Consider the following 26185-nt stretch of genomic DNA (forward strand, 5'->3'; position numbering starts at 1 on the left):
AGGCAATATTTTTAAGGCATGTCTTTGTCTTGAGTAAAGAAATTAAAGAGGCTTCCTTGGCAGCTCAGAGGTAAAAGACTCTGCCTGCAATGCAAGAGCCACAGGAGATGAGGGTTCTATCCATGGGTCAGGAAGATCCCCTGGAGGAGGGCATGGCAACCCACTCCAGTATTCTTGCCTGGAGAATCCCATGCAGAGGAACCTTGTGGGCTACAGTACATAGGGTTGCAAAGAGTTGAACGTGACTGAAGCAACTTTGCACACACACATGCAAAGTAAGGAAAATTGAATGATTCAGAAATAACCACTCATATTTTTTTTAATTTCTAAGAATTCATTTTTTTAATACAAAAATATTGATGTAGAATCCGTGCCTGCATAAGTTATTTAAGGGCATGTTTTTAGTAACAACTCTGAATTTTTTCCCCACTAGGATACTCGATTCTTCAAGCTATTATGGAAAAAGCAGGACAAAATGGTTGGCACGTCAGCGCTATATGTGTGGAAAATTTTAATGACGTCAACTACAGGCAACTTTTAGAAGAACTTGATAGAAGACAAGAGAAGAAATTTGTAATAGACTGTGAAATAGAGAGGCTTCAAAACATATTAGAACAGGTAAGTGCTGGATTTTATGTTGTTATTATTAGCCTAGATCTTTTACAAATATGGTTGATTTTTATTGATTGATAAATATGTTCTCTCACCCATTTAGTCAAAGTGTGGAGTTTGGGAGTTTTTGCTCCATGATCTATTTATTTCTAATATTAAGTCATGGGGCTTCCCAGGTAGCTCAGTGGTAAAGAACCCACCTGTCAATGCAAGAGACACAAGAGATGAGGAATCAGTCCCTGGGGCGGGGCGGGGGTGGTGTGCAGGGGTGGGGCGAGAAGATATCGGGGAGGATGAAATGGCAACCCACTCCAGTATTCTTGCCCAAAGAATTCCATGGACAGAGGAGCCTGGCTGGCTACAGTCCATGGGGTCATAAAGAGTTGGACACAACTTAGCGACTGAGCACACACACAGGCAAGACTAAATCATAATTTTTTAACACCAAAGACCGTTTTTGTTCTCAATGTACTTAGAAGCACTATTTCTCATACATTTTTTAAGCTGTACAATAGAAAGGACTTTTTGTGACTCAAGAACTCTTGACCTCCGATTTTCATAAACACTAATTCTAAAGATTAATGCCTTCTAGAATATTACAAAATGTGACTCTGTATTTTTTATAACCGTCAGAGAACTAGCTATGTGAGAAATATCCAAAGGAATTAATAAGGCAATGAAATAAAACAAAATTAAGTGACATACTGTGCATATTTTCTTCTGAATGTTTAAGTAAATACATTACCACTACAGTGAAGATGGTTTTCAAATCTTCTCTCAAGGAAGAATCCTTTAATAAAGATTTTCAGTGCTTGTTGACTTGATTTAAAGCATACAGGAAAAGGTAAAATTGAACTCTGTCATTGCATTAAATGATAGAAAAATATCATCAAATAAGGGATAATACTTGTTCCTAATCCTGCATATCATGATAAAGCTTTAAAGGCTGTATGTGGCAAAAATTGCAGTGAATGAATGCCATCTAGTGGTTTTATAAATGTTTGCTCATATTTACCTACAATATCTTAGGCTTGCTGAACAATATTGTAGATTGTTTCATTTGTTAGTTTGTTACATACAGTTCATTTGCATAAAATGATTTGATTTGATTACTATGATTTGATTCATAGTAATAACGTACCAGTTTGAAAGTTTGTTTATAAGAACAACTTAAGTACTCAACTCTACAAATCAAAACCAAGACATGTTTCAGAGATTTCTCCTTAATATCCAAGGACACTAAACTAGATGTCATAAGTTTATTTATTCAACAATAATTAGCATTTGTAAAAGTCAAAAGCAAAAAAGCCTTTAAAATTTATTTAAAAGTTCTTTGAAGCCAGACTATACTGTAAGAAAAAAATGACAGTATTCTCCACCTGTTGCCCTTTTATAGAAGGAAGTGAAAGTGATGTTGCTCAGTCGTGTCGACTCTTCGCGACCCCACCGACTGTAGTCTACCACGCTCTTCCATCTGTGGAATTTTAGGCAAGAGTACTGGAGTGGGTTGCCATTTCCTTCTCCAGGGGATCTTCCAGACTCAGGGATTGAACCCGGGTCTCCCGCATTGTAGGCAGACTCTTTACCATCTGAGCTACCAGGGAAGTCCTTTATAGAAGAAGCGGGGGGGAAAACAGTTGATTGATGAATTGTTATTATTCTATTAGAAAATGTTAATTTTAACCTGTATATCACTCAGGTTTATTCCTCAGGGAGTCCAAGAAAGCATTAAGGTTGTAATTGCATAACATATATGAAAGTTTTAGTGTGCATTTATGGAATCCAAGAAAGAATATTACTTTCTCTCTTGAGCAAGACCTAGTCACTTCAGCTCAAACTCCCATTTCTTCCTTTTCCCACTCCACTTCTATGCTGAGAGTTTGAGTTGTTTGACATGAATAACTGAAACTTTGTAAATAACTCTTCACAAATCCTACAGGAGAGTCAATTGTAAGAACTTCAGGGATTACCAAGTTCCTGTCAGTTGGTGAGTAAGGCTCAGATCCTCTAGTTGCTAAAACACTTGTGCTATGAAAGACCACCTCTGGAGAAGAAAACTGAGTGCCTAGACCACACTGACCCATTTCAGAGGTTTAGCAGGTTTCTAAGAAGAAAATCAGCACACCCAGGGGCTATGGATAATTGTTGAATAAATAAAGTTAAATAAACTCTTGCTAAGGAAATCAAGCATCTTATTTTTGTCACAGTTTCAAAGAAATTAACTTTTTCCAGCTTTATTGAGATATGATTAACACACAAGAGAAATACATATGCTTTGATACACAAATATATTGTGAAATGATTACCACAGTAAGGTTAGTTAGCACCTCCACTGTGTGCTGTAATCTGTCGCTCAGTCGTGTCTGACTCTGTGACTCCATGGACTGCAGCCCACCAGGCTCCTCTGTCCATGGCATTTTCCAGGCAAGAATACTGGAGTGGATTGCCATTTCCTCCTCCAGCACTTCACATAATGACTTTTTTCTTCTTGCATACCTTTTACGACTATGCGAACTACACATATTTTGTTCTTCTTCTTAGGAGTGGCAACATTTAAGATCTATTTTCTTAGCAACTTCTGAGTATATGATACAGTGTTGTTAACTATAGTTACCAAGCTGTACATCAGGTCCCAAAACTTAGAAAAGTTGAGTGTTTACCATTATCAACTCTATTTTAATTATTCCAGAAATCTAAGAGGTTTTTTTTTTTTTTACCATGAGTGCACAGTAATAATGAGACTATTAACAAATCTTTGTCTCTAAAATACCACTCAAATATAAATTTCATAATTTGTAAAAAAGTCCATTCTAGTGTAAGAATACATTATATGTTCTTAATTGTCCTATAAGATTTCTCCTCAAGAAAAGCTGTTCCGATCCTGAACATTTTTTCACTGTTTGTATTTTAATTCCTGTAGCTCTAAGCAAAATCACTTTTAAAGTTTCTTGATTTCATTTCTGATTCATCTAAAAACAAAAGCTAAACTAAACTTTGTCAGGAAATTGTACATGCACTTCAATTACTCTGTTTCAACATCTTCTTTAATAAAATAATAGAAAAAAGTTTCAGAGAATCAAAGTATTTTTTTACAAAGTAAAATGCTAAATAATCTTGATCATAAAATTGTCTCTAAGATTTTTCTATTAAAATATAAATGATTTTCAAGTATACAACATAAAGTCAATATTTTCATAGATTATATTCCATTTAGAGTTATTATAAAATATCAGCTATATTCCCTGCACTGTACAACATATATTTGAATCTTACTTACTCTATGCATAGTAAATTGTACCTCTTAATCCCCTACTCCTATCTTGTCACTCACCTATTCCCTCTTCCTGTTGGTAACCATTAGTTATTTCTCTATGTTTGAGTCTGTTTCTGTTTTGTGATGTCAATTTCTTTAATTTATTTCTTAAATTTAACATATAAGTGTATAAACAGTATTTGTCATTCTCTGTCTGATTTATTTCACTAAGTAAAATACCCTCCACTTCTATCCATGGCAATTTTTTGTTTCTTTATAATTGAGTAATATTTCATAATATACCACATCTTCTTTATCCTTTATCCATTATCCACTTTATCCATTATCCATTTATTCACTTAGATAAAGTGGATATTTACCTTGGGTATTGTAAATAATGCAACTATGAACTTTGAGGTACATATATTGTTTAAATTAGTTTTTACTTTCTTTGAATGTATACCCAGGAGTGGGATTCCTAAACAATATAGTAGTTCTATCTTTTCATTTTTTAAGGGAACTTTCATATTTGTTTCCATAGTGGCAGCACCAATTAACATCCCCCCTAACAGTGTAATAGTGTTCCCTTTTCTTCATATCCTTGCCTACATTTGTTATTTGTGGACTTTTGACAACAATGGTCATTCTGACAGTTGTGAGGTACTATATTATTGTGGGTTTTTATTTGCATTTCACTAATATAGTGGTGTTGAGCATCTTTTCATGTGATTGTTGACCATCTCCATCAAAAAAGAAACAATGTTAATTCAGGCCTTCACCAATGTTTTAATCAGATTTTTTTTAATCTTAAATTCTGTGTGTTGTTTATATATTTGGAATATTAATCCTTTATCACTCATATCATTTGTTAGTAACTTTTCTCATTAAGTTGTCTTTCTATCTTGTCAATGGTTTCCTTTAATATGAAAAAGCTTTTTAAGTTTGATAAGGTACCATTTGTTTACTTTTGTTTGTTTCCTTTGTCTGAAAAGAATGGTCCAAAATATATTGCTATGATTTATGTCAAAGATGGTGTTCTGAACATTTTCTTCTAAGAGTTTTTGGTTTCCAGCCTTTAATACTTTCCAGTTTTTAATACTTTCTTTGAATATATGGTCTGACAAAATGTTGTAATTTCGTTCTTTTACATATAACTGTCCAATTTTCCAAGCACTACTTAGTGAAAAGACTGCCTTTTCTCCATTATATATTCTTGTCTCTTTATTGTAGCTTAACTGACCATAGGTACATAGGTTTGTTTCTGGGGTCTTTAGGCTGTTCCATTGATCTATGTGTCTTTTTGGTGCCAGTACCATACTGGTTTGATGATTGTAGCTTTTTAGTCTAATGATGTCAAGAAGTGTGATTACCTCCTGTTTCATTCTTTTTTCTCAAGATTGTTCCAGCTATTCAGGATCTTTTTTGGTTCCATATAAATTTTTGGATTATTTGCTCTAGTTTTTTGAAAAATATAATTGTATTTTGGTAGGAATTGCATTAAATCTGTATCGAATCTCTAGGATGGCCATAAAAAAACTGGCCAGAATCCCAGGGAGTTTTCAATCTGCTTCCTTCCCATTTTCCCAAAACCAAGCGGATGTGTGTGCATTCCTCAAAAGTAAAATCTCATTTTCTTTCAGCCCCATCTTAAGTCCAGCTAGTTTTCAAACCAGCTAAAGTGATGTGTCTTCCCAATGTAAGACCCCAGGAATGAGGTGTTCAATATGTAGTTCAAACCCTGATTTCTTTGCCTCCTTTATTACCTATCTCTGTGTGGGTCTTTCTTACAGTCTTGCTTGTGGAAGAGCTGTCTGCCAGTTTCCACTTTGTTTATAGCTAGAGTTGCTCTACATGCACATATATTTTTGATGTGTTTGTGGGAATAAGTGAGCTCAATGTCCTCTTTCTCTGCCATCATTTTTTCCCTTAAAAAAAAAAAAGCCTTTGACAACTTAGCCCTTTCTCAGACGGAGAAATTAATACAATGAGGATAAGACAATATGTTATTAAATTTCTAGAAGCCTGGACACACTTCATATTGTGGTGACAGCCCTCAATAATTACTTCTGTGACATTTTAATTGTACCAACTTTCAAAAACGTGATGTAAATAGTTCACAATTTATATTCAAAATACATTAATAAACAACTGTTTGAGAAGCATTTTATCTTCTGTACATGTTTTCCAAATTATTTTTATTCTATGAACTAATTACTTTTCATAAATGTCTGATAGTTAAAATAGCACTTAGCCATATATTCATTCAACTATCTCAAAACATGAATTTCTAAACAAATATTTGAAAATGAGTTTTAAAGATATATTGATTTTTCCACTCTTAAATACACAATAGGGGAGAAAATGAAAAAATTTATCTATGAATAAGTATAATGAATAGGTATCACTCACTGGGCTGTAAAAAATACAAAATAGAGAGATTTTTAAATATTATATATATATATAAATATATGAAATTATTAAAATATATTAAAAATTCTATAAAAATAGAAATATATTTTTAATAAAAACTACCAATTTAGGTTTGTTGTATTGTTTTCATCATAGGCCAATAAAAATTGCATTATTATATCTCTGAATCCCACAGCAATTTGGTTTATTCATTGGAAAAAAAATTATGAAAAGAAGCATAAAGCTAAAAACAGTTTTTCGGTATTTGTTGAATTTGTGATTAATTAATGACATTTTTCAATTTTTACTTACAATAGTACACAATTTTAGACGCTGACACTACTGACAATGCCAAAATCAGATTGATTATATTCTTTGCAGCCAAAGATGGAGAAGCTCTATACAGTCACCAAAAACAAGACCAGGAGCTGACTGTGGCTCAGATCATGAATCTCCTAATTACCAAATTCAGACTTAAATGGAAGAAAGTAGGGAAAATCGCTAGAGCATTCAGGTATGACCTAAATCATATCCCTTATGATTATACAGTGGAAGTGAGAAATAGATTTCAGGGCCTAGATCTGATAGATAGAATGCCTGATGATCTATGGAATAAGGTTCGTGACATTGTACAGGAGACAGGGATCAAGACTATTCCCATAGAAAAGAAATGCAAAAAAACAAAATGGCTGTCTGGGGAGGCCTTACAAATAGCTGTGAAAAGAAGAGAAGTGAAAAACAAAAGAGAAAAGGAAAGATATAAGCATCTGAATGCAGAGTTCCAAAGAAGAGCAAGAAGAGATAAGAAAGTCTTCTTCAGTGATCAATGCAAAGAAATAGAGGAAAAGAACAGAAAGGGAAAGACTAAGATCACTTCAAGAAAATTAGCGATACCAAGGGAATACTTCATGCAAAGATGGGCTCGAAAAAGGACAGAAATGGTATGGACGTAACAGAAGCAGAAGATATTAAGAAGAGGTGGCAAGAATACACAGAAGAACTGTACAAAAAAGATCTTCATGACCCAGATAATCACAATGCTGTGATCACTCATCTAGAGCCAGACATCCTGGAATGTGAAGTCAAGTGGGCCTTAGAAAGCGTCACTACGAACAAAGCTAGTGGAGGTGACGGAATTCCAGTGGAGCCATTTCAAATCCTGAAAGATGATGCTGTGAAAGTGCTGCACTCCATATGCCAGCAAATTTGGAATACTCAGCAGTGGCCACAGGACTGGAAAAGGTCAGTTTTCATTCCAAACCCAAAGAAAGGCAATGCTAAAGAATACTCAAACTACCGCACAATTGCACTCATTTCACACGCTAGTAAAGTAATGCTCAAAATTCTCCAAGCCAGGCTTCAGCAATATGTAAACCGTGAACTTCCTGATGTTCAAGCTGGTTTTAGAAAAGGCAGAGGAACCAGAGATCAAATTGCCAACATCTGCTGGATCATGGAAAAAGCAAGAGAGTTCCAGAAAAATATCTACTTCTGCTTTATTGACTATGCCAAAGCCTTTAACTGTGTGGATCACAATAAATTGTGGAAAATTCTGAAAGAGAGGGGGATACCAGACCACCTGACCTCCCTCTTGAGAAATCTGTATGCAGGTCAGGAAGAATCAGTTAGAACTGGACGTGGAACAACAGACTGGTTCCAATAGGAAAAGGAGTACATCAAGGCTGTATATTGTCACCCTGCTTATTTAACTTCTATGCAGAGTACATCATGAGATACGCTGGACTGGAAGAAACACAAGCTGAAATCAGGATTGCTGGGAGAAATATCAATAACCTCAGATATGCAGATGACACCACCTTATGGCAGAAGGTGAAGAGGAACTAAAAAGCCTCTTGATGAAAGTGAAAGAGGAGAGTGAAAAAGTTGGCTTAAAGCTCAACATTCAGATAACGAAGATCATGACATCCAGTCCCATCAGGTCCTGGGAAATAGATGGGGAAACAGTGGAAACAGTGTTAGACTTTATTATTTTATTTATTTATTTTTTTGGCTCTAAAATCACTGCAGATGGTGATTGCAGCCATGAAATTAAAAGACGCTTACTCCTTGGAAGAAATGTTATAACCAACCTAGATAGCATATTCAAAAGCAGATACATTACTTTGCCGACTAAGGTCCGTCTAGTCAAGGCTATGTTTTTTCCTGTGGTCCTGTATGAATGTGAAGAAGGCTGAGCGCCAAAGAATTGATGCTTTTGAACTGTGGTGTTGGAGAAGACTCTTGAGTGTCCCTTGGACTGCAAGGAGATCCAACAAATCCATTCTGAAGGAGATCAGCCCTGGGGATTTCTTTGGAAGGAATGATACTAAAGCTGAAGCTCCAGTACTTTGGACACCTCATGCGAAGAGTTGACTCATTGGAAAAGACTCTGTTGCAGGGAGGGATTGGGGGCAGGAGGAGAAGGGGACGACAGAGGATGAGATGGCTGGATGGCATCATTGACTCAATGGACGTGAGTCTGAGTGAACTCTTGTGAGTTGGTGATGGACAGGGAGGCCTGGCGTGCTGCGATTCATGGGGTTGCAAAGAGTCGGACATGCCTGGGTAACTGAACTGAACTGAGTTTCTTTATCAATTGTTTTATGGCATAGTTTAATATGATTATATTATATAGTTATAATATAGGCACTTACTATTACTCCTTATTGTCAAATTCACACTTAAACTGAAGAAAGTAGGGACAACAATTAGGCCCTTCTGGTATACAATGCAAGTGATAAGTAGATTCCATTGATTAGATCTGATAGACACAGTGCCTGAAAAACTACAGAGGTAAACAACATTGTACAGGAGGTGGTGATCAAAAACATCCCCAAGAAAAAGAAATGCAAAAAGGCAAAATGTCTGTCTGAGGAAGCCTTTCAAATAGCTGCAGAAACAAGAGAAGTGAAAGGCAAAGGAGAAAAGGAAAAACATACCCATCTGAATGCAGAGTTCCAAAGACTAAGAAGGAGAGATAAGTGAAGATAAGAGATAAGTGAGATAAGTCTTCCTAAGTGAATGGTGCAGAGAAATAGAGGAAAACAATAGAATGAGAAAGACTAGCGATCTCTTCAAGAAAATTAGGGACACCAAGGGAACATTTCATGCAAAACTGGGCACAATACCGGACAGAAATCATATGGACCTAACGGAAGCAGAAGATAGTAATAGATGGCAAGAATACACCAAAGAACTATACCAAAAAAAAAAAAAAAAAAAAAGACCTTAACGACCTTAATGACCCAGATAACCACGATGATGTGATCACTCAGGAAGAGTCAGACGTCGTGGAGTGTGAAGTCAGGTGGGCCTTAGGAAGCATCACTATGAACAAAGCTAGTGGAGGGGATGGAATTCCTGCTGAGCTATTTCAAATCCTAAAAGAGGATGCTGTGAAAGTACTGCACTCAATATGCCAGCAAATTTGGAAAACTCAGCAGTGACCACAGAACTGGAATAGGTGGTTTTCATTACAGTCCCAAAGAAAGGCAATGTCAAAGAATGTTCAAACTACAGCACAATTGTACTCATTTCACATGCTAGCAAAGGAATGCTCAAAATTCTCTGAGCCAGACTTCAAAAATACATGAACCAAGAACTTCCAAATGTTCAAGCTAGATTTAGAAAAGGCAGAGGAGCCAAATATCAAATTGCCAACATCTGTTGGATCATAGGAAAAGCAAAAAATTCCTGAAAAACATCTACTCCTGCTTTACTGCCTATATCAAAGCCTTTGACTGTGTGGATCACAACGCACTGTGGGAAATTCTTAAAGAGATAGGAATACCAGACCACCTTACCTGCCTCCTGAGAAACCTGTATGTAGGTCAAGAAGCAACAGTTAGAAACAGAAATGGAACAACAGGTTGATTCCAAATTGTGAAAGGTATACATCAAGGCTATACATTATCACCCTGTTTATTTTTCTTATAAGAAGAGTACGTCATGTGAAATGCCAGGCTGGATGAAGCACAAGCTGGAATCAAGATAGCTTAGAGAAATATAAATAATCTCAGATATGCAGATGACACCACCCTTATGGCAGGAAGAGGAATTAAAGATCCTCTTGATGAAAGTGAAATAGGAGAGTGAAAAAGCTAACTTAAAACTCAGCATTCAAAAAATGAAGATCATGGCACCCAGTCCCATCACTTCATGGCAATTAGATGGGGAAACAATGGAAACAGTGACGGACTTTCTTTTCTTGGGCTCCAAAATCACTGCAGATGGGGATGGCAGCCATGAAATTAAAAGACACTTGCTCCTTGGGAAAAAAAAAGCTATGACAAACCTAGAGAGTGTATTGAAAAGCAGAGACTACTTTTACAACAAAGGTCTATGTAGTCAACACTATGGTTTTTTTCAGTAATCATGTATGTATGTGAGAACTGGATCATAAAGAACACTGAACACTGAAGAATTGATGGTTTTGAACTGTGGACTTCAAGGATATCAAACCTAAAGGAGTCAATCCTAAAGGAAATCCGTCCTGAATATTCTGATGCTGAAACTGAAGCTGCAATACTTTGGCCATCTGTTCAAAGAGCTGACTCATTAGAAAAGACACTAATGCTGGGAAATATTGAAGACAGGGGGAGAAGGGGATGACAGAGGACAAGATTGTTGGATGGCATCACCTACTCAAAGAACCTGAGTTTGAGCAAGCTCCAGGAGATGGTGAAGGACAGGGAAGCCTGGAGTGCAGCAGTCCATGGGATCAACAGAGTCAAACATGACTGAGCAACTGAACAACAGCAATGTAACTTGAAATAAGTGAATTATTTTTATGTCAAAAGAAATGCCCACTATAAATAGTGAACCTTTTCATATATTATTTGATTTCTACACATATCCATTGATTTTAAATTTTGAACTTAATTACTTGTGAAAATCCCTAATAATTTATCTCATGACTTATCAGTCTTCTACCTCTTCCTTTGGTCTATTTACTTATATCCACGAAATTATGATGTTTACAAAAATGATGAATGCTTTCACTGTCTGAGAGATGGGTAAGAAATCCCCAATTGTAAATTTTTTAATTTATTTATTTATTTTAATTGGAAGCTAATTACTTTACAACATTGTAGTGGGTTTTGCCATACATTGACATGAATCAGCCATGTGTGTACTTGTGTTCCTCATCCTGAAGCCCCTCCCACCTCCCTGCCCTCCCCATCCCTCAGAGTCATCCCAGTGCTCCAGCCCTGAGTTCTCTGTCTCATGCATCAAACCTGGATTGGTGATCTATTTCACATATGATAACATACATGTTTCAATGCTAATCTCTCAAATCATCCCATCCTTGCCTTCGCCAATAGAGTTCAAAAGTCTGTTCTTTACATCTGTGTCTCTTTTGCTGTCTCGTGTATAGGGTCATCATTACCATCTTCCTAAATTCCATATATATGCATTAATATACTGTATTGATGTTTTACACTCTATATAACAGGCTCCAGTTTCATCCACCTCATTAGAACTGATTGAAGTGCTTTCTTTTTAATAGCTGAGTAATATTCCATTGTGTATATGTACCAGAGTTGTCTTATCCATTCATCTGCTGATGGACATCTTGGTTGCTTCCATGTCCTGGCTATTGTAAACAGTGTTGTGATGAACATTGGGGTACATGTGTCTCTTTCAATTCTGGTTTCCTCAGTGTGTATGCCCAGCAATGGGATTGCTGGGTCATATGTCAGTTTTATTTCCAGGCTTATAAGGAATCTCCTCTCTGTTTTCCACTGGAGAAGGAAATGGCAACCCATTCCAGTATTCTTGCCTAGAGAATCCTGTGGACAGAAAAGCCTGGTAGGCTGCTGTCCATAGGGTGGCATAGAGTCAGACATGACTGAAGCGACTTAGCATGCATGCATGCGTTGGAGAAGGAAATGGCAACCCACTCCATATTCTTGCCTGGAGAATCCCAGGGACAGAGGAGCTTGGTGGGCTGCCATCTATGGGGTTACACAGAGTCGGACACAACTGAAGCAACACAGCAGCAGCAGCAGCTCTCTGTTCTCCATAGTGGCTGTACTAGTTTCCATTACCACCAACAGTGTAAGAGGGTTCCTTTTTCTCTACACCCTCTCCATCACTTATTGTGTGTAAACTTTTTTATAGCAACCATTCTCACTGACATGAGATGGTATCTCATTGTGGTTTTGATTTGCATTTCTCTGATAATGAGTGATGTTGAGCATCTTTTCATTCATTTGTGTTTGTTAGCCATCTATATGTTTTCTTTGGAGAAATGTCTGTTTAGTTCTTTGACCATTTTTTAATTGGGTCATTTATTTTTCTGGTTTTGAGCTGCAGAAGCTGCTTCTATACTTTTGAGATTAGTTCTTTGTCCATTGCTTCATTTGCTATTTTCTCTCATTTTGACGGCTGTCTTTCCACCTTGCTTATAGTTTCCTTCGTTGTACAAAAGCTTTTAAGTTTGAGTGGGTCCCATTTGTTTATTTTTGCTTTTATTTCCACTACTCTGACAGGTGAGTCATGGAGGATCTTGCTGTGGTTTATGTCGGAGAGTGTTTTGGCTATGTTCTCCTCTAGGAGTTTTATGGTTTCTGGTCTTATGTTTAGATTTTTAATCCATTTTGAGTTTATTTTTGTGTATCGTGTTAGAAAGTGTTCTAGTTTCATTCTTTTACAAGTGATTGACCAGTTTTCCCAGCACCACTTGTTAAAGAGATTGTCTTTTCTCCATTGTATATTCTTGCCTCCTTTGTCAAAGATAAGGTGTCCATAGGTGCATGGATTTATCTCTGGGCTTTCTATTTTGTTCCATTGATCTATATTTTTGTCTTTGTGTCAGTACCATACTATCTTGATGACTACAGCTTTGTAGTAGAGACCGAAGTCAGGCAGGTTGATTCCTCCAGTTCTATTCTTCTTTCACAAGATTGCTTTGGCTATTCACAGATTTGGGATTTCCATACAAATTGTGAAATTATTTGTTCTAGTTCTCTAAAAAAAAAAAAAAAAAAAGTAGCTTCGGTAGCTTGACAGGGATTGCATTGAAAGTATAGATTCCTTGAGCAGTATACTCATTTTCACTATATTGATTCTTCTGATCCATGAACATGGTACATTTCTCAATCTATTACTGTCATTTTTTTAAATCTTTTATCAATGTTTTACAGCTTTCTATATATAGGGGTTTGTTTGTTTGTTTGTTTGTTTCTTTAGGTAGATATATTCCTCAGTATTTTATTTTTTTCATTGCAATGATGAATGGAGTTGTCTCCTAAATTTCTTTTTCTGTTTCTCATTGTTAGTGTATAGGAATGCAAAGGATTTCTCTGTGTTAATTTTATATCCTTCAACTTTACTATATTTATTGATTAGCTCTAGTAATTTTCTGGTGGAGTCTTTAGGATTTTCTATATAGAGGATCTTGTCACCTGCAAACAGTGAGAGGTTTACTTCTTTTCCAGTCTGGATTCCTTTTATTTCTTTTTCTGCTCTGATTTCTGTGGCCAAAACTTCCAAAACTATGTTGAATAGTAATGGTGAGTGGGCACCCTTGTTGTGTTCCTGACTGTAGGAGAAATGCTTTCAATTTTTCACCATTAAGGATATCAGTTTATCATACATGGCTTTTATTATGTTGAGGTATGTTCCCTCTATTCCTGCTTTCTGGCGGGTTTTTGTCATAAATGGATGTTGAATTTTGTCAAAGGCTTACTCTGTATCTATTGAGATAATCATATGGTGTTTACCTATTGTTAATGTGGGATATCACATTGATTGATTTGTGGATATTAAAGAATCTTTGCATCCCTGGGATAAAGCCCACTTGGTCGTGGTGTATGATCTTTTTAATATGTTGTTGGATTTTGTTTGCTAGTATTTTGTTAAGGATTTTTGCATCTGTGTTCATCAGTGATGTTGGCCTGTAGTTTTCTTTTTTGTGGCATCTTTGTCTGATTTTGGTATTAGGGTGATGATGGCCTCATAGAATGAGTTTGGAAGCTTAAATTCTTCTGCAAATTTCTGGGAGAGCTTGAGTAGGATAGGTGTTAGCTCCTCTCAAAATTTTTGGTAGAATTCAGTTGTGAGGCCTTCTGGTCCTGGGCTTTTGTTTGTTGGAAGATTTCTGATTACAGTTTCAATTTCCATGCTTGTGATGGGTCTGTTAAGATCTTCTATTTCTTCCTGGTTCAGCTTTGGAAAGTTATACTTTTCTAAAAATTCATTCATTTCTTCCAAGTTGTCCATTTTATTTGCATATAGTTGCTGATAGCAGTCTTTTATGATTCTTTGTTGTGATTTCTCCATTTTTCAGTTCTGATTTTGCTGATTAGATTCTTCTATCTCTTTTTGTTTTTTTATAAGTCTGGCTAATGATTTGTCTATTTTATTTATCTTCTCAAAGAACCAGGTTTTAGCATTGTTGATTTTTGCTATGGTCTCCTTTGTTTCTTTTACATTTAAAGAAAGAAAATAAAGTAAAGTTGCTCAGTCGTGTCTGACTCTTTGTGACCCCATGGACTATAGCCCACCAGGCTCCTCCATCCATGTGATTCTCCAGGCAACAATACTGGAGTGGGTTTCTTCCTTCTCCAGGGGATCTTCTGGATTTCCTGCCCTAATTTTTATGATTTATTTCCTTCTATTAACCCTAGGGCTCTTCATTTCTTCTTTTACTAGCTGCTTTAGGTGTAGAGTTAGGTTATTTCTTTGATTTTTCTCTTGTTTCTTGAGGTAAGCTTGTATTGCTATGAACCTTCCCTTTAACATGGCTTTTAATGTATTCCATAGATTTTGGGTTATTTTGTTTTCATTTTCATTCGTTTCTATGCATATTTTGATTTCTTTTTCTTTATTTCTTCTGTGATTTGTTGGTTATTCAGGAATGTGTTGTTTAGCCTCTATGTGTTTGGATTTTTAATAGGGTTTTTTTTTTTTTCCTGTAGTTGACGTCTAATCTTACTGCATAGTGATCAGAAAAGATGCTTGAGATGATTTCAATTTTTTCGAATTTACCAAGGCTAGATTTATGGCCCAGGATGTAATCTGTCCTGGAGAAGGTTCCATGTGCACTTGAGAAAAAGTTGAAATTCATTGTTTTGGGTTGAAATGTCCTATAGATATCAATTAGATCTAACTGGTTCATTGTATCATTTAAGGTTTGTGTTTCCTTGCTTATTTTCTGTTAGCTGATCTATCCATAGGTGTGAGTGGGGTATTAAAGTCTCCCACTATTATTGCATTACTGTTAATTTCCCCTTTCATACTTGTTAGCATTTGCCTTACATATTGTGGTGCTCCTATGTTGGGTGCATATATATTTATAACTGTTATATCTTCTTCTTGGATTGATCCTTTGATCAGTATGCAGTGTCCTTCTTTGTCTCTGTTCATAGCCTTTATTTAAAAGTCTATTTTATTTGATATGAGCACTGCTACTCCTGCTTTCTTTTGGTCTCCATTTGCATGAAATATCTTTTTCCAGACCTTCAGTTTCAGTCTGTATGTGTCCCTAGGTTTGAGGTGGGTCTCTTGTAGACACCATATATAGGGGTCTTGTCTTTGTATCCATTCAGCCAGTGTTTGTCTTTTGGTTGGAGCATTCAACACATTTACATTTAAAGTAATTATTGATAAGTATGATCCCATTGCCATTAACTTAGTTGTTTTGGGTTCGAGTTTATACACCCTTTCTGTGTTTCCCATCTAGAGAAGATCCTTTAGCATTTGTTGAAGAGCTGGTTTGGTGGTGCTGAATTCTCTCAGCTTTTCCTCCTTCATATTTGAATGAGATCCTTGCTGGGTACAGTAATCTGGGTTGTAGGTTTTTCTCTTTCATCACTTTAAGTATGTCCTGCCATTCCCTTCTGGCATAAAGAGTTTCTATTGAAAGATCGGCTGTTATCCTTATGGGAACCCCCTTGTGTGTTATTTGTTGTTTTTTCTTGCTGCTTTTAATATTTGTTCTTTGTGTTTGATCTTCATTAAATTGATTAATATGTATCTTGGTGTGTTTCACCTTGGGTTTATCCAGTTTGGGACTCACTGGGTTTCTTGGACTGAGATGGCTATTTCCTTGCTCATTTTAGGGAAGTTTGCAACTATTATCTCCTCAAGTATTTTTTCATAGCCTTTCTTTTTGTCTTCTTCTGGGACGCCTATGATTCAAATGTTGGAGCATTTGACATTGTCCCAGACATCTCTGAGGTTGTTCTCATTTCTTTTAATTCCTTTTTCCTCTCTGCTTCATTTATTTCCACCATTCTATCTTCCACCTCACTTGTTCTAACTTCTGCCTCTGTTATTTTATTGTTGGTTCCCTCCAGAGTGTCTTTGCTCTCAGTTATTGCCTTATTCATTATTGATTGACTCTTTTTTATTTCTTCTAATTCCTTGTTAAACATTTCTTGCATCTTCTCAATCCTTGCAACTCCATTTTGTTTTCAAGATTTTGGATCACTTTTACTATAATTATTCTGAATTCTTTTTCAGGTAGACTCCCTATCTCCTCCTCTTTGGTTTGGTGGGCATTTATCATGTTCCTTTACCTGTGAATATTTCTCTACCTTTTCATCTGTTTAGATTGCTGTCTTTGGGTTGGCCTTTCTGTATGCTGAAATTTTGTGGTTTCTCTTTATTGTGAAGGTTCTTCCCTGTGGGTGGAGTTGGATGAGTGGCTTGTCAAGGTTTCCTGGTTAGGAAGGCTTGCATCTGTGTTCTGGTGGGTGGAGCTGTTGCTCTTCTCTCTGGAGTGCAATGAAGTATCCAGTAGTGAGTTTTGAGGTGTCTGTGGGTTTGGTGTGACTTTTGGCGGCCTATATTTTAATGCTCAAGGTTATGTTCCTGTGTTGTTGGAGAATTAGCTTGGTATGTCTTTCTTTGAAACTTGTTGGCTCTTGGATGGAGCTTGGTTTCAGTGTAGGTATGGAGGCTTTTTATGAGTTCTTGTCTATTAATGTTCCCTGGATTCAGAAGTTTTCTGGTGTTCTCGAGTTTTGGATTTAAGCTTCCTGCCTCTGGATTTCAGTCTTATTCTTACAGTAGCCTCAAGACTTCATCCATACAGCATCAATAGTAAAACATCTAGGTTAATGGTGAAAACATTCTCCACAGTGAGGGACACCCATAGAGGTTCACAGAGTTACATGGAGAAGAGAAGAGGGAGGAGGGAGATAGAGGTGACCAGGAGGAGAAGAGGGGGAATCAAAAGAGGAGAGAGCCATCTAGCCAGTAATCAATTCCCAATGTGCTCTCCACAGTCTGGAACACTCAGAGAGGTTCACAGAGTTACATAGAGAAGAGAAGAGGGAGGGACGAGATAGAGATGACCAGGAGGAGAAGAAGGGGAGTCAAAAGGAGAGAGACATGATCTAGTCAGTAATCAGTTCCCTAAGTGTTCTCCACAGCCCAGAATACCCAAAGAGATTCACAGAGTTGGGTAAAGAAGAGAAAGATGAAGGAGTAAACAGAGGTGACCTGGGTGAGAAAAAAGAGAGTTAAAAGGGGGAGAGAGCAATCAAGTCAGTAATCACAATCCTAAGTAATAATGGATACTGAGGATTGGATTCTTAAAGGTATAAAATTAACAACAAATACCAAAAAGCAAAGATTAAAAATCTAAAGTAGAGGTCAGAATCTCAAAAATACAATATTTTTTAAATTAAAAAAAATTATAAATATATATATTTGAAATTTGCTTTAGAAATAGGGTCTCTTTTTTGCAAGGTAATAGTAGGTTATAAAAATGAAAATTAAAGAAGTAATAAAGAGCTTAAAATGTAGAAAAACATTTAAAAATGATAATAGTAAAATATATCTAGGAATTTCTCTGGAGCTGTTGAGGGCAGTGTGGTGTCAATTCAGTTTCAGATAGTTCCTTGTTCTAGCTTATACTTCTTCTCAAGGTCTATAGGCCCCTTCCAATGTAGTCAGTGCTAACTACAGGGTTTTAATCTGTTGCACCTATCACTTCCAAAGAGGCTCCCTCTTTGTTTATTTTGGCTTCCTCTTTTTGCAAGTCTCTTTGGTGTCTATTTTCCACCCAGACACAAGGAGGTGAAAGTGGTCACTTATTTAGGCTCACTTGTTCAATTGTGCTGTGGGGAGAAAGGAACACTGCAAACAAATATCACTGGCATGTGTGGGTAGTGCTCGCAGTGTCTGGGTCACACTAGGTTTGCCCCCGCTCACAGCGTGTGTGCTTTCTATGTCTACACTGCTCAGGCTCCAGGTTGCTCTGCAGGGGAACTATCTAAAGCTGGCCCTGGATTGTGTGCACTTCCCAGGTCTCAGCCACTCTGGTTCAGGTTCTTGGGTACTCCACAAAGGCACAGACTCAGCTGGGACTGTGTTTTGTGCCCTTCCTAGGTCTGAGCAGCTCAGGCGACCAGGTGCTTGATGAGCACACTCTCCTAGTGGGGCGATGTGTCTTATCACCGCCCTGTCCCAGCCGCTCAGTTTTCTGGGTGTGCAGTGGTAATGTTGTCTCAGGTGTGCTGTGTGTCTCCTCTGGGGAGCTGATCTCTGGCTGTGACCCTCTTGGGAGATGTCAACCTGCCAGGATCCCAGGAAGACTTGGTTAGCAACTGGGAACCTGCTCACAGTTTGGTGGAAGTTGCCATCTCTGGGGCCGAGTTTGCCCCTTGCGTTCCAGGTTTGACTGTTGCCCGCCTGCCTTTCTGCCTCCCGCAGGGGGTGGGCTGGTCCACAGTGGGCTAGCTCTCCTCTGATATTCACTCAGTCTTTTGTTCTGTGAGCAGGCTGGCAGTGCCTTAGTTTAGCGCTTTTTGTAGGAAAGGTGTCTCTCTCTCTCTCTCTCTCTCTCTCTCTCTCTCTCTCTCTCTCTCTCTCTTTCTCTCTCTTTCTTTCTCTCTCTCTCTCTTCTTTTTTTTCTCTCTCTGGCTATCCCACAGTTTGAGTTGCTATCTCACATTAGCTCCCTCAGATTGCCCTCAGGTCATTCAGGTCCAGTGTTTACCCTAAGCATGCAGCCCATGCCTCCCTGTTCAGCTCCCACCCACTGGTTGCAGATGAGAGCATCTGGGCTACTTCTGCACAGGGAGTTGCAGTTAGGCACGTAGTTGTGGGGTTTTTTGTTTTCTTTTGTTTTTTCTCCCAGTTATGTTGCCCTCTGAGATTCCAAAGCTCCCCACTGGTGAGAGGGTTTCCTGCTGTTTGGAAACTTCTTCTCCTTCATGACTCCCTCCCAGGATGGGTCTCTGTCTCTAACTCTCTTGTCTGTCTTTTTATCTTTTATATTTTGTCCTACCTCCTTTTGAAGAGAATGGGTTGCCTTTCTGGGTACCTGGTGTCTTTCATCAGGGTTCAGAAGTTGTTTTCTGGAATTTGCTCAGCATTCAAATGATCTTTTGATGAATTTGTGGGGGAGAAAGTAGTCTCCCCATCCTATTCCTCCACCATCTTAAGACACCCCCTCTCCAATTGTTAATGTTTAAAAAGTAAGTGGAGTAACTTGGCACCAGTGACTCTTATTCTCCTCACTTTAAATAAGGAGCATTGGGCTGAGATGATCTTGAAAAACTCTGCTCATTCTCAAAGTCAATAATGCCATTTCCAATGAAGATTTCTTGATAATTGTCATTGATCTGGAAGCAATATATCATTTTACAAGTAAGCTATACCTTGAAATTTGGAGAAGAAAATGGCAACCCACTCCAGTATTCTTGCCTAGAGAATCCTATGGGCAGAGGAGACTGGCAAGCCATGATCCACGGGGGTCACAGAGGGTCAGGCACAACTGAAGCGACTAAGCATGCAATATGCCTTGAAAAGAAGCAGGAAATAAAACATCAATCAAGTGGCCTTTTCTGTATATTCATTCATTTTACAGATATTTATTGAGTCTCAACTTTATTTAGGTCAGGCATTATGCTCTGCTGAAGGTAAACTGATGAGCAAAACTACTATAGTTAGTAACTCTTATTGGTGAACTAAGGCTCAAATCAAAAGCATTTGCTAAAATCCTACTAAAATTTATTATTTCTTTTAGAAGTACAATACATAAAAAATGATCAAGTATCTCAAGAATTTGGCTATGAGTGCCAAATTCTTATTCAATAGATGATGGTAGAAAAAGCACTGGATAGAGAAATGGAACTATGTTGGCCTTAGGACAATTTATTTATTTGGCCATAGGATGTATTTAAGGAGTCTAAACAAGTATTTTTGGCTCACAAGTATCTCAAACTGCCTCTTTGTTGCATACCTCAAGCTAGCTGGTAAAAATACTTTCAACAGTATTCTCACTTTCACTACATAAAAGGGAAATTCAGTGTCACATTAGATACTCAGGTAATTGGCAAACCCAGTGACATTTCATACTGCCTGCAAATTAAAAAAAAAAGAAAAAAAGCCTAAAAACAATGATGACCCCTCAGAGGTTGGTTACATTACCAAAAGAAGCCAATAATTCTATCTCAATTCAATTAGAAAAAGGAAAATTCCTCACAAACAGAAATTTGGCTGTTTGCACACAAGTAATGAAATGTTACTAAGTGTAAATGTTAGCCCCAAGTTAACTTATTCTAAATCCAAGGCTACCTTCTTATCTAGCATGACCTAAGTGAAGTGTCACACCCCAGATAGGATTTTTAGCAAGTTACTCAATGTGTGCCAACAGATAAAATCTGATTATTTGGAGTCTGTATTTACAAATTTTTAGAATTCTCTAACATAAAGAATTGTACTATATGTAGAACTCTACCCAATACATCTCAACTTCCAAAAACATCTCTGATCTCTGAATAAAACATTAAAAAGAGGCGTGTGTATTCTGCCTTCTTATGCCATAATTGGCTACATCAATATCTAGAAGGAAATAAGCATTTTAGTTACCGGCTAATTGCCATAAGGTCATTTTTTCACACTAAAATTTTAGTAGAAAACATCAAAAACAAAAGAGTAAGGGATAGATGAGACAAAAAGAAGCACAAAGAGAAGAGAAAACACTTTCAGTTATAAGAAGTAGTTTCTTAAGAAAAATCTGATAATTGGATTTAATAGCTTCGATTATTTGAATCATCTACAGAATTAAACAGCACACATTCTTTACAGTAGAAATAAATCAACAACAGTAGAGTAGACAATTCTTCACTAGATTGCTATCATACTAATTCATCATTTATGTGCCAGACGTCACTGTAGGCACTGCAGTGCTGTATGTACAAAGATGACCAAAGCAAGGTCCCTACACTGAGAATGCTTACACTGAAGCTGGAAACTCAGAAACATGAATAAATAATTACAAGATAATTTCATGGGTTCAGAAACAGAGATATTACAAAATATATCAGGAACCCCAAAGATATGACTGAATGTAATCAAAAAAGTCTGATATACTTCACAGAGAAAACAGACATTTAAATTGAAAAGGCATTGCATTTTCCCAGGAATAGAAAAAAAGGTAATGTTCAGTAGGAAAGAATCCACCTGTCAATGCAAGAGATTCCATCACTCGGTAAGGAAGATCCCCTGGAAAAGGAAATGGCTACCCACTCCAGTACTCTTGCCTGGGAAATCCTATGGACAGAGCCTGGTGGGCTACAGTCCATAGGGTCACAAGAGTCAGACATGATAGTGACTAAACAACAAAGAGTATTCCAGATAGAAACAAGTGCCAAAAGAAGGAGATCTGAAAAAGCTCAGAAGACAAATACTAGTTCTATCAGATAAGTATGAAGCAGGAAGCAAATGTAGAATTATAGTGGCACAGTAATTCAAGATGAAGTGGTAAAGATTGGAGACAGTGGGAAAATGGATTCTTTGTATTGCATTATTTCAGCTGTCTTTGCTCTTGAAATATCTCTATTAGAGCATGGGCAATGGTTATTATTTACCAATATATTCCCAAAGATACAAAAAAGGATCAAAAGATTATTGGCAAATAAATGAGAGTCTGAATGAGTTTTTATGTGTTCAAGTGAAGAGTTTACAGTAGTACCTGGAGTTTCTGAAGGTAAGCTCTCAGTTACCTGAGAAATTTTGTTATCCAGAATAGTTCCTCCACCAAAGATGATGGGAAATCTGGTAGTTCTATGGTTTGTTGTATAAGCTGAAAAAGATACAACAGTTTCATTTGTATATATTAAAGTAACAATGCATAAGATTAAATGGAACAAAGCAGACACTCATATTATTAGAGCATTTAATTATATACTACAGCATATAAATTATATAAATTGCCAAAATCAGTTGGGTCCTTGAAAAAGCAAGAGAGTTCCAGAAAAACATCTACTTCTGCTTTATTGACTATGCCAAAGCCTTTGACTGTGTGGATCACAACAAACTCTGTAAAATTCTTAAAGAGATGAGAATACCAGACCACCTGACCTGCCTCTTGAGAAATCTGTATGCAGATCAGGAAGCAACAGCTAGAACTGGACATGAAACAACAGACTGGTTCCAAATCGGGAAAGGAGTACATCAAGGCTGTAAATTGTCACCCTGCTTCTTTAGCTTATATGCAGAGTACTTCATGAGAAACACTGGGCTGGACGAAGCACAAGCTGGAATCAAGATTGCAGGAAGAAATATCAATAACCTCAGAAATGCAGATGACACCACCCTTATGGCAGAAAGCAAAGAACTAAAGAGCCTTTTGATAAAAGTGAAAGTGGAGAGTGAAAAAGTTGGCTTAAAGCTCAGCATTCAATAAACTAAGATCATGGCATCTGATCCATCACTTCAAAGCAAATAAATGGGGAAACAGTGGAAACAGTGATAAACTTTATTTGGGGGGGCGGTGCCTCCAAAATCACAGCAGATGTTGAGTTCAGCCATGAAATTAAAAGATGCTTGCTCCTTAGAAGAAAAGTTATGACCCACCAAAACAGCATATTAAAAAGCAGAGACATTAATTTGCCAACAAAGGTCTGTCTAGTCAAATCTATGGTTTTTACAGTAGTCATGTATGGATGTGAGAGTTGGACTATAAAAAAAAGCTGAGCATTGAAGAATTGATGCGTTTGAACTGTGGTGTTGGAGAAGACTCTTGAGAGTCCCTTGGACTGCAAGGAGATCCAACCAGTCCATCCTAAAGGAGATCAGCCCTGGGTGTTAATTGAAGGACTGATATTGAAACTGAAACTCCAATACTTTGGCCACCTGATGCAAAGAGCTGACTCACCAACTCAATGGACATGAGTTTGAGTAAACTCCGGGAGTTGGTGATAAACAGGGAGGTCTGGCGTGCTGCAGTCCATGGGGTCGCAAAGAATCGGACACGACTGAGCGACTGGAGTGAACTGATAAATTATATCAGCAATTTCTCACACTGTAGTACTGGAAGAGTTTGCCACTTTTGCTTCATTATAAAGCTCCTTTTGCAGCTTTACATAGTCAGAAGATTTGCTGTCAGATGCTGCAGGAAAGTAAGAAAAATTTAAAGGAAATTAGGTTACATCTAGAAAAGGGAGAATTTTACTTAATCTTACTTTTAATAAATTGATTTGAGTGTACAAGTCCCATTACAATGCATGGGTTTTGTTGTTTTCATAAAAAAAGGAAATGGTTTTACAGATGTCAGTCAAACTAATATAAACATAATTTTGGGAGTTAGAAAGGAGTCTCTAATTGTCTTTTATCCACTGCTGCCATGGTAGTAGCCATTTCTAATTGTCTTATAAATTTTTAAAAGATGAATTGAAAAATACAACAAAGAATACATTTTTTAAAAAGAAAAATATACTTTTTGGCTTAAAATAATTGCAAATTCTAGAATTAGAGTGTAATCAGCTAATTTTGTTTTAGTTGATGCTGTAGGGACATTTATTTAAATAGTTTCTTTTATTGTCAGAAACATTCAAACCCTCAGTTTAAAAGTAGATTAAAATATCTACTTTATAGTTTCACAAATATAAAATAATTTCTTTTTACTAGCCTAAAATGGAAAACAACTGCTTAGAAGTATCATTATGGTTTAGGGAAAAGGAAATAATATTTCTCTTTAAATAGTAAGGGGAAGATAACTTTATAGTTTAGTTCAGTGGAATTTTACATCTATTCTTCAAATGTTTAAAAGGCAGTGCAGTTAATAAAAAAAGAAGCAAAGCAGTCACAATGCCTTTGAGGACACTTTTTCAGATCTTGTAAATCTTATAAGTCCATATAAATGTCCTTTATAAATTCTAGAATATATTAAATAATTCAGTGATAAAGTGTACTAGTGAACCAGTGAAGTCGCTCAGTAGTGTCTGACTCTTTGCCATCCCATGGACTGTAGCCTACCAGGCTCTTCCATCCATGGAATTTTCCAGACAAGAGTACTGGAATGGGTTGCCATTTCCTTCTCCAGAAGATCTTCCTGACCCAGGGATCGAACCCAGGTCTCCTGCATTGCAGGCAGATGCTTTACTGTCTGAGCCACCAGGGAAGCCCAAACTACATGCCAGTAAATGAAGTGATAGATTTTTTTCAATCACTTTGATTCAGTCAGAAAGGTAAAGGAAAAAATTCACTTCTAATTCTCCCCTTAAGATTAATTATGTAATCATTCAATACTCCCTTCCTGATTTTCTGGATTTCCTCTGAGTTTATATACAAGCAATGCCAAGTTTAAGATCAGATCATCATGGCAGGAAATTAAAGTGATCTTGTTCTTACAAAAAAAAAAAAGAGAGAGAGAGAGAGAGGGAAAGAAAGAAAAACAATAGATTCACATAATCCCTGGCAAACGGAAGAAAAGTCAGGATTAGACACAGGGAATTTATTTTCTGTTTTTCAAGGTCACATACCAAATTATTGTTACATACTTCCAAAGCCTAGGCTTAAATTGTATCTGTACTTGCCCTAAGACGTTCCCTTTAAAATCATGGGACGTATACTGGAATATATATTTGAATTCTATTTTTATAATTAGTGTTTTTTAATTGTTATCACAAGGTAAATGCAAAAGTAAAATTGTCTAATATAAAAATACAAATAATTTGCTAACAAATGAGAAACAAACATCTGCCTAACCACCTCATCATTTTTCTTTCTTTTTTTTTTTTTTTTGACTTTTTATTAGGGTATAGCTGATTAACAATATTGTAATAGTTTCAGATGAGCAATGAAGGGAACTAGCCATACATATATACATATATTCATTCTTCCCAAACTCTCCTCCCATCCAGGCTGCCATACAACATTGAGCAGAGTTCCATGTGATATACAGTAGGTCCTTGTTTGTTATCTGTTTTGAATATAGCTGTGTACATATCCATCCCAAACTCCCTAACTCTCCCTTCTTGTGCCAATCATAAGTTCTCTGTCTGTTACAAAACAGAATCTCTTTCTACATATAAGGGATATCACATGACATTTCTCCTTCTCTGTCTGATTTATTTCACTTAGTATGACAATCTCTATGGACCATGACAACATGGTCCATCCATGTTGCTGCAAATGGCGTTATTCCATTTTTAATGGTTGAGTAATATTCCACTATATAAATATACCACATCTTCTTTATCTGTTCCTCCATCTATTAACATTTAGATTTCTTCCATGTCTTGACTATTGAAAACAGTACTGCAATGAACGCTGGAGTACCTGAATCCTTTTGGATGCTATTTTTCTCCCCTTTTTCTTTCTTATACACGTATACAACACTCATCCATTTGTTCATTTATTCAACAAGCATTTATCCAATACCTACTAATTTCCAAGAACTGTTTAGAAATTTAAATTGATTTTGATTCAGGGATGAGGACTAGGTGGCAGAATAAGAAGAGCTTTGACTCACCCCCTCCCACAAACACATCAAAATTACAACTACATATAGAGAAACTATCTCTGAGACCAATCTGAAGCCTAACAGAAAGATTTTCACAACTAAAAAGAAAAAGAAAAAGCCACATTGAGATGGATAGGAGGGACAGAGACATGGTCTGGTCAGAATCCACACTCCATCACTACAACTCATAGCTGGGAGGA

At 36.9% G+C, this 26185-nt stretch overlaps 1 protein-coding gene across 1 annotated transcript in view; it reads left to right on the forward strand.

Moving 5' to 3' along the window:
* GRIA4 (glutamate ionotropic receptor AMPA type subunit 4) overlaps positions 1–26185 on the forward strand; it is a 693144-nt gene that overhangs the window by 436790 nt on the left and 230169 nt on the right. Inside the window, exon 4 of the mRNA XM_005689338.3 lies at positions 434–618. Within this exon, the coding sequence (XP_005689395.1) occupies positions 434–618 (185 nt within the window). The remainder of the gene's footprint in view (positions 1–433; positions 619–26185) is intronic.

This window comes from Capra hircus, chromosome 15 (genome assembly GCF_001704415.2).
Source record: "Capra hircus breed San Clemente chromosome 15, ASM170441v1, whole genome shotgun sequence".
Lineage (NCBI taxonomy): Eukaryota > Metazoa > Chordata > Mammalia > Artiodactyla > Bovidae > Capra > Capra hircus.